This window comes from Coffea arabica, chromosome 1e (assembly GCF_036785885.1).
Source record: "Coffea arabica cultivar ET-39 chromosome 1e, Coffea Arabica ET-39 HiFi, whole genome shotgun sequence".
NCBI lineage: Eukaryota > Viridiplantae > Streptophyta > Magnoliopsida > Gentianales > Rubiaceae > Coffea > Coffea arabica.
Window position 1 is genome coordinate 47,317,470 of NC_092311.1, and position 9,199 is coordinate 47,326,668.

A 9,199-nucleotide genomic window follows, 5' to 3' on the forward strand; every position below is an offset into this window, starting at 1 on the left:
AAATAAAAGATAAAAAAATTTAATCTATTATAATTTATAAATAAAATATTACATAGTCATCTAAAAAATGAGTAAGAGAAAATGATGGAGAAAAAGAAAAGAGAAATAAGCGACTTTTTTTATTTTTTTTTTCATTTATTTGATATGTGAATTATGTGTCAAATGAGGGTTAATATAGTCTTTTTACAATTATTCGGGGTGGTAAATGATATTTCAAAAACTTCAGGGGTATCAAGTGATATTAAGAGAAACCTCAAGGGAGGTTTCTGATATTATCCCAAAATTTTAACACCAAAAGAATCTCCCATGCCTTATATTTAGAGAAACAACTTACTAATAAGAAAAGCGCTCTGTCGGGAAAATACATTCTTCGTATAGAAGCTGTGGCTTTCTTTTTTTTTTGAATAAAAGGCCAAGTCCAGAGTCCAGACCCAATAATTCGTTTCTTCGCCTGTTGGTGGCGTTTCCAACGGTCACTGCCCGCAAAACTCGGTCCCGACTCAACACCATCATCATCATCATGACCAAGTCCCCAACTGACTCCCCTTCAACCCAAGACACCACCACTCGTACTTGTTCAACCCCTGACATCCCAATTGAGATCATCCCAGACGAAGAAATGGCCCTCATTGAAGCTGCTTTCGCCTCTGCAACTCGGACCATTTCCTCCTTGACTCGATTTCAAAGAAATATTACAGCTCCGCCTAATGATAATATACGGTCTATAAAGTCCATAACTTTATTGTCCAAAAAGCGGATTTCCAGATGTAGCCGAACTGGGTCTGACTCGGTGGCAGATATAGAGGACTCGGGTGGTGATGATGGGCTAACTCAGAAGAAGAAGAAGCAGAATCGAGTTCACGGCTCACTTTTGCATAAATTTAGGAGGAAAAGAGGCTTATCTGTTACTGATATTACTGCCGGGGTACATATCTCATTAATATTTTGTTCCCTTCGTCTTTTATAAATATTGATGCTTTTTTGCTATTCGGATTCGAAGAAGAAGGTTTGTAAAATTTCTGATTTTTTTGGGTGATGTTGATGCTGCATTGCTGCTGTTCTATGAATAGCGATTAACTCCAGTTGGCTTTTTTGGCTGATATTTTTAAGATAGAAGAAATAAACAATGCATTGTCAGTCCAATTTTAAGTAGTATTTAGTAGTACTACGTAGCTCAAATGAAGGCTTTCAATGATTTGGAATTTGGAGATTGTTGAATTTTGCAGCTGAGGAGGGGCAAATGGGATATACCTAGGAGTTTAGGACCTAACAGCTATTTTAGAGATCACAAAATTACTACATTTTAAAATTCATCGTGGGGAAATGTTGTGCTTGTGATGGTCCTGTTGCAACATCTGATTGAATCTGCTACTCGTAGAATCGAAATTGATATCGTGCGTGGACTTTCAGGAATGGTGTGAGAAACAAATGGAGTTTACTCTGAACCTTGGCAGAGCAAAATCAAATAAAGCTATGGAAGCTGGTATTGCTCGCCATGCAGCACTTGAAGAAGAGGTAGTCTACGATCTCCTAATGGACCTTACATATGGATAATGCCCATGACCTGTCAAGCTTCAACTTTTTAACCTTCCTATTCTAAGTTAGCCTTACCATCTTCCTTTTTTATATATGTCCAAACCCTGAAATCAATGTGTTTTTTGTTATGATTCTGGTTAATTATGTTTGGATTTTAGCTGAATGAAATAGAGCACTATCAATTAGAGAACAGAATATTTTTCGTGGATAATTATCATTTTAGTCTTTATTTATTCAGATTGTTGCCTGACCTTCGATTGTATGGTTGCAGGTTGTCAAAAAGGTCAAAATCCATGTTGCATCCGTTGAAGACACATGGGCTGTGAAGTTTATGAATTTTATACTTGGGGCAAATCAGTTGCTATTTGATGGACTGACGCGTGAATTGCCTTTGTAAGATTCTCGTGTATTTTATGCATTTTATGATTTCTTCTGCCCCTTTCCTCTTGTGTGCATTCTCAGTTTCTTGCACACCAACACGTTCGCACAAACATGCACCTTGTTGTGTGCAAAGCTCATGCTTCCAGACACTGCATTTCATTTATTGGGTGATTCTGGAGTATAATAGGTCTTCTTGTGATCTGATGGCCTGGTAATACCACCAGAGTAAGCTTTGAAGAAGGTCTATGGATGGTGGGAGTAATTGATGAAATTCGAATGCCTGTTACAGAAACTGAAAGATATCCTACATTAGTTGATACAAAAACTCGTGCACGAGCAAAGCTTCCTACTGAAGCACAACAGAGAAATGGAAGGTACTATCAAGTGTGGTTTTTGGTCAGGTTGCTGAGGAAGATACCAGCTAATAGCATTGCTTCTTGAAATTGAAGCAATACATTTTTCTTGGAGATCAAACAAAAATGGTGATGAAGTGCATATTTCTTTTGACAGGCTTCAGTTGATGTGCTACAAGCGTCTGTGGGACAATTTAGTGGCTGATAAATTTCCTTCTGGACAGTTTTTTGATTTCTTTGCTTTGAATCCTCACGTCATTCTTTCAGATGAGATCAGAGAGCACACAGCCAAATCAGGTTTTCCTGCAGATGTATGATGCTTTTCTTTCTTCGCCTTTGACTTACTTGATTTAGGAGTCCATTACATTGGGCATTTAACTACTTGATCTCACTAATTTAGACGAGAATTTTTCTCCATGCAAGCCTGTATGATGAAGTGACACATGTTGAAATGTTCTCTTCCAGGAACTTTCCTGCTCTATTTCTTGCTGCTGATATAGCATGTATATGAAGTGAGACGTTGATAAATTGGATAGTGTTCTAGTCCTGTAGTAAAATATCAATTTACATATCATTGTGGCTCAGTATAAGGGATTACCTGTAATATACCCATTTATGCACTTTGAGTGCTTATTTTTGTGTTTAATTGAACATCTTATCCTTTGCATTTATGCAGACTCTGAATGATTTGGTGGCATACTATCGAAATACTTGTTGTATGCTGCCTCCAGCTCAGGACCAACTGTTACTAAGGTTGGTTAAGGATTTCCATGTGTGTTGTTAGATAAGCGTTATATGGACTGCCGAATTTTTTCTCCATCTCCTAGCATGGCTTCTGGTGATGAATTTTAACCAATTTCAAAAGAAGACAGCACTGACGTTTCATATGATCTGTGCTCTTCATTTCCTTTTCATGTTTTCTGACCTCCTTCCCTCCACATCTTCCCCAAAATTTTCCACTTTCAGCATGTTTTACAACAATAAAATCCATAGGTCTAGTTTCTGCCATTTGCCTATATTGATGAGTATTCTGAGCGCTAAGAAAAAAGATTTGAGGCCATGTCCACCCAGTGACCTTAGGCAGACTAAAAGTTTACAAGTGCTTTTCTTTTTCCTAGAAGATATTTCATTTGCCCTTTATCAAGTGCCTACTACTATATAGAAGAAGTTGAGACTAAAAACGAAGAGGGACTTGCAGAAATTAAGCTTGTCACTTATCCTCAACATTGTACAATTGATGTTCACTTGTTCCTTATCCAAAAGTTTGCCTTTTTTTATTTGTCTTTTTGGGTTAACGCTTTTAAAAGACTTTCATTTGGAAAACCACAAATCACTCAGGGCACTCTGCGGTAGTCCATTTTACACTAGCAAGAATATTGTCTTCTACAGGTATGAATACCAAGAAGATCAATCTTTAATCGGTGAAGATCAGTTTGCTTATGATGCTGATTGGCTCAATAATCAACTCAAGTCTTGTCTGGAGTTCTGGCGAGGGGAACGAGAACCCAGTTATGCTGCAGAAGAGGAGCGGTGGAAATGCAACTTCTGTAGTTTTTATTCCCAGTGTCCAGCAAACTCCAAACTTGATCCACCTAGCTAAAGAAGTAGCCGAAATATCAATTTTTTCACAAGGGTTGCATTCGATCAGATTTCAGATTCGAACTGGAATGCTTACTTTGAAGGAGCATGAATTTGCTGATGAGCTTCTTCGTGGTTCATTTGGCAGTTCTTGTCGGTCATCTCAAATTACTGATTTATTCATTCTTGTACTACTGTACTCTCAGTGCTGCTGAGGGATTTGATTATTCATTGTTGTAGCAAGAAAATGTCACTGATCTCCTTGATCGGTTATTTGTCATTGTTGTCCCACCCATTGTAGGATGGTGGGACGGGAATATTAAGCGGTTTGCTAACAGGATGGAATAATCGATGCTTACTGCATCAGAAAACCATTAATACACATATTTGGCTGCTATTTTCATTTCTTCCATTCTTTGTGCACTGAATTTATTTATTTATTTTTTATAGCCACTCTAGCTAAAGGGGCTAAATTTCCAGAAATTTTGGGGATACAAATTTTACCTGTTAGGATTTTATCAGAAGGAAATTTTAGGATCAAGATCAACAACTTTTACCATGATGACATTTTAATATCAAGTAGTACCAGAAAGTTACCTCTTAAAGGATACTTTGCCTTGGTGAGATATCATTAAGAGGTTGAGACTCGGGAAATTTTAATCCTCTTTCTCCTACGCTGTTTATTATAAATCCCCCACCCCTCCCCGTTAAAAAAAATTTTAAAAAAAGTTACCTTAGTATACATACAATTTTCAGTGATTAAGCATTGTTGAATGTAAATCAAATGAATTATCAGTTTCACCTGGAAACAATATTTTAGTCCCTTGGTAATAATAGTGATTTAAAAACTTACTAATACGACTAGTTAATTTTAGATGATCTTAAAACTTACGGATCAACGACGGATCATGAACATCGTCAAGCTTGATGAGTTGAAGTTTATGGGCCTATGGACTATCAAAATATGGACCTCAACATTAAATTTAAGCCCATTTTGCAACTTGTCAATCAAAAGTGCAGTCCAATTCATCACCTCCTCCAGTCTATACTGTCGAACTAAACTACTGGTATGCTACAATTCAGAGGAAGAGAGCTTCATTCCCGTTGTTGTGCAAAATCTGCTTCCTCAGAGGTTTGATCTTTCTTATCGTTACTCATGGTTGCTCCTCCTAATCCGTAGTCGATCTATTTATGCAACCGTGAATTCCACCTGCCTATGTATTGTTATTGAATCATGTTTTGATTCAATTGTTCTCTTTTTCGAAGCTTTGCTGTGAACCCTTCACCTTACCTTGCCACAAATTCAATATGTTTGAGTTTAATTGCTTCCAAGAATCGTATCACGAACTTCTGCTGTAGCTTTTAATATCCATATGTTGTTCATTTTGAGTTGGGCTGTGTTCATTTCACATTTTCATTATGCTTTCAGTACCAAGAAATCATGTCACAAAAATTCGGTCCAAGATGGTATCTTTGTGGCAAAATCTATCTGTTAGGGGCTCAGAAGTTCATAGTTCTTACTTAAAGATTGCCCCACGTTTAGCATCCTTTTATAATCATTCAATAGTTACTCATTCTTTTCATCCCATTTCCAGTATATGGAATTTTAGATGCCATTCAGCTCCCATCCAGATTTCAATTGCTTCAAATCAAACACTCCTGGTTGCATTTTCCCTCTCACTTTTTCTGGTTTCTTTTTATTCTACAAGTCCGTATCCAATTCGACGCCTGAGGGGACCCCCTTCAAGATCTTTAAGGAGGAGAATGAGTAAGAGGGCAAAAGCTGCCGCAAAACCTGTTCTAGATGAAGCCCAATTTGAGAGGGCTATTTCTGGGCTCCCACCTAGGTTCACTCCCGAGGAACTTTGCAATGTCATAGTTTTAGAGAAGGACCCTTTAGTTTGTTTGGAGTTGTTTAATTGGGCTTCAAAACAGCATAGGTTTAGGCACAATGTTTCAAGTTTCCACATTACAATAAAGAAACTTGGTGCTGCGAAAATGTACCAAGAGATGGATGATGTTGTTAATCAAGTGCTTGCTATTCGTTCTATGGGTACGGAAGCTCTTTACAATACAATGATCTATTATTTTACAGAAGCTCGAAAATTGACTAGAGCAGTGAACATATATAATCACATGAGGGATATCGGAAAATTGGACTGCAGGCCTTCAATTACCACATTTAATATCCTTTTTGCAGCTTTATTGAGTAGGGGAAAGAACTCATACATAAATCACATGTATATGGAGACAACTAGATGCCTTTTCAGACAAATGATCGACGATGGGATTGAACCTGATATTTTCTCCTTGAATTCTATGATAAAGGGATATGTGCTTTCACTTCATGTTAATGATGCCCTCAGAGTATTTCATCAGATGGGAGTGGTCTATAAGTGCTTGCCTAATTCCTTTTCATATGATTACTTGATCCATGGATTGTGTGCACAAGGAAGAACGAATAACGCCAGGGAGTTGTGTATGGAAATGAAGGAGAAAGGATTTGTCCCTAGTAGTAAATCATACAAATCAATTGTGAACTCCTTGGCTCTGAGTGGAGAAGTTGATGAAGCGGTGAAGTACTTGTGGGAGATGACTGAAAACCAAAGATCAGCTGATTTTATCACCTATAGGACCATACTTGATGAAACTTGTCGCCAAAGAGGGGCCGAAGATGCCAAGCATTTATTGCAAGAGTTACAAGAGAAGGGCCTGCTAGACGGGCATACTTGCAGGCAGCTTCTACATGAGGTTGAAGGAAATATCGGAAACTCACATTTCAGAACTCAATTCAGGTACCTCAATTTGTAGATTTTTCATTTTCCCAAGGATCTAAGAGGGAAAAATGCCTCGGCATCAACTCTAGGAGTAATATGCCAGCATGACCTGATACCTCTGCTTTCTTTTTGTCCTATCATTTTTAGGCTCTCATGGCATAAGACAATTCTGAACTTTGAACAAAGTTGCTTTCGTTATCTGTTTCTCTGTCTTGTTTAAAACGAACTGCCCAAGACGAGAGTTAGGGTTTTGAGTTGATTAGAGTTCTTAAACTATATCCATTTATGCTAAAGTTGAGCCATAACTACAAGGACTACTTAGAAAGTGCTTTCATTAGGTTCTTTGACTACTTGGTTATATTTTTAACTCAGATAATACAAATGTAGTTTGTCGATAGGTTTACAGCTAAAATTGCTTTGTTGCTCAATTAAATCTTTTGCTGTTCTTGCAGCTAAGAGCGAGCGGTGGAATTTGTCTACTTCATATCCATGCTAAGCCACCAAAAATATGTGAGATCTATGGAAAAGGCTTTGCAATGGTCTTGTTAGCTTGCAAAAGAACCAATGTTCTTCAGATAAGTCCATGGTAATTTTGTTTTCCAGCCTTGAATGGTTTTCTAATGTTAATATCAACTTAGCGACCTGGTTCATGTTTTTGTTTTCCAGCCTTAAATGGTTCTCTAATAATAACTTGAACCTGGTTCATGTTTACGATAACGAGCTTTGTTTGTTTATAATATACTGTGATGAAAAAGCTGGAGTCATTTAGAACTATGCGCTAGGGAAGTGACTGTCTCTAACAAGAGATTTTCACAAGAGGGAGATATCATTTATGGGGACAGTGAATAAATATGGATGTTGTGATGAAGTAGCCAAAATTAAGCAGACCTATGCAGGATTGTGAGAAATTGTTCATTGTGGCATTCCATAACAATGTAAGGTAAGTTAAGCCAATATCAGGTTGGCAGCGAAAAGTCAGTATTTGCTTGGCATTAGGCAGTGTTTAGTTGTTTTTCAAGTTCTGATGGACCACATTTGTCAGGATTGAGGAGTTTCTTCTAGTTGTTTAACTTATCCCTAATAAAACTATACAGAATAAATCATTACTTCATGCACTTCCAGAAGTCAAACCTATTCCGTGCTATTTCCCAGTGCTCCTTTTTCCCTTCCTTTCTAAAGAGTGTGGAACGTCTATCTTACCCTGTTCTAAGAGAAGGAAAAGGAACATTAAAATGTTGGAAGACTTGAATAAATCTTCCGGTAGCAGTTGGTGCCTAATGTTCAATGGTCTTGATTATTTGTTCTTGGTTCTCTAGGAATTCTTTACGTGGATAAGCATTCAGTTCTGGTCTATCTTGACTGATGACTAACTGGAGTTTGCCTGGAATCAAAATCAATGGCTGCAGATGTTGTGAGAAGATCAGTTGCTTGTCTGCGACAATTGAGATGCATATACTGATTGGGCCGGGAAAAGAAAAACATCAGTCTGCATTGCTGGAAAAGATTTTCTTTTTCTTTTAGGGAAGTGCCCAATTAAGTTTATAAATGTGTGGTGGCTTGGAGGTGACCAGATAACTACGCTGTAAATAAAGGGTTGTCTACTGCCAATGAGCACTGTTACTCATGATTAAACGAGCTGGCAAAATCTGAAATCTCTTGTAGAAAAAATAAATGGTAAAAAAGAGCACTTATGTTTCTAGTGTGAGGAGATGGCTTAGGTCTATGCCCAGCTTGCCACCTTAATATGATTTTCGGTGCGTTTGTTAAGCCTGGCTTGCTTTTCATTCTATATTATGGTATCATTTTCGTGAACCTGCTTTGTGAGTTGAGATGTATTACTTAATTACCATACTTAAGTTAGTAGACCTCATTTGGCATTGCTCCTCCTGTTTTGTTATGAGGGAGAATGATGACATTAGTCATAATTGCTTGGCAAAATGTACCATTAAACTAGTTTAGGAAGTTAAATCAGAAACAAGTTTTCCAATGTGACTAAAAAGCAAGTCACAGTCTGTTGATGGGCCCAACAATTGTAATACTTTTGAATATCTTATTAAAGTTTATATGAAAGTTACCGTTTGCTCCCAAAAAAAAACTGAACAAATTGATTAAAATACTATCCTAAACACAAACTTACTGCCCTGTTACAGATGGATCAACTTTCAAGTGGCGGTTTTTTTTTTTTTGTGTTTTGGGGGGGGAGTTAAAGAAAAAGAAAAAGACAAAATCATCATTTTATATAGTGAAACATCCAGAGCTTCTGTAATTATAATGTAGAACTTAAACACTAAAAATACAGACATTAAACTAATTAATGTAAATATTAAGACTACGATAAATGTAAAAACACAATTTCTTTTGTTACTTGTTGAAATTTGTGCCCACACTTCAATTTTAGCCATCAAATTACAAATTACTTTATCTGAACCATTAATTGCATTCTGCAGCTACTGAAGATATTATGAATCCTGAAAACATCATTTAAATCCAAATCCGTATTGGGGGAAGGACACGCATTAGTAGTTCAAGAACTAGAGTACGAGTACGAGTAGGATTAGGATTTTTCGTAAATAT

At 37.2% G+C, this 9,199-nt stretch overlaps 2 protein-coding genes across 4 annotated transcripts; both read left to right on the plus strand.

Moving 5' to 3' along the window:
• Positions 1–351: 351 nt before the first annotated feature.
• Positions 352–4,260, plus strand: LOC113708356 (exonuclease V, chloroplastic). Of its 2 annotated transcripts, XM_027230821.2 has the most exons (7): positions 352–925; positions 1,411–1,515; positions 1,808–1,929; positions 2,142–2,291; positions 2,428–2,581; positions 2,947–3,023; positions 3,660–4,260. In XM_027230821.2, the coding sequence occupies exons 1-7, from the start codon at positions 521–523 to the stop codon at positions 3,868–3,870; spliced, it is 1,224 nt and encodes a 407-aa protein (XP_027086622.1). In that variant the 5' UTR covers positions 352–520; the 3' UTR covers positions 3,871–4,260. The 2 variants fall into 2 exon arrangements, with proteins under 2 accessions (XP_027086622.1, XP_027086628.1); XM_027230827.2 differs by lacking the exon at positions 2,142–2,291.
• Positions 4,261–4,876: 616 nt separating this feature from the next.
• On the plus strand, positions 4,877–8,509 carry LOC113728050 (pentatricopeptide repeat-containing protein At2g27800, mitochondrial-like). Of its 2 annotated transcripts, none has more exons than XM_027252527.2 (3): positions 4,877–6,643; positions 7,078–7,211; positions 7,942–8,509. In XM_027252527.2, exons 1-2 carry the CDS (start codon positions 5,268–5,270, stop codon positions 7,079–7,081), a joined length of 1,380 nt encoding a protein of 459 aa, XP_027108328.2. In that variant the 5' UTR covers positions 4,877–5,267; the 3' UTR covers positions 7,082–7,211; positions 7,942–8,509. The 2 variants fall into 2 exon arrangements, with proteins under 2 accessions (XP_027108328.2, XP_071915409.1); XM_072059308.1 differs by having other exon boundaries at positions 8,032–8,509.
• The last annotated feature ends 690 nt before the right edge of the window (positions 8,510–9,199 follow it).

What these genes read in the sequence shown, in the direction of transcription:
- LOC113728050 (XM_027252527.2), top strand. Translation starts at nt 5,268, where the DNA reads ATGCTTTCAGTACCAAGAAATCATGTCACAAAAATTCGGTCCAAGATG.
- LOC113708356 (XM_027230821.2), top strand. Translation starts at nt 521, where the DNA reads ATGACCAAGTCCCCAACTGACTCCCCTTCAACCCAAGACACCACCACT. An exon ending in AATCAGGTTTTCCTGCAGAT is followed by an intron (nt 2,582 to 2,946) that starts GTATGATGCTTT and finishes GCATTTATGCAG; the next exon opens with ACTCTGAATGATTTGGTGGC. An exon ending in CAGGACCAACTGTTACTAAG is followed by an intron (nt 3,024 to 3,659) that starts GTTGGTTAAGGA and finishes TGTCTTCTACAG; the next exon opens with GTATGAATACCAAGAAGATC.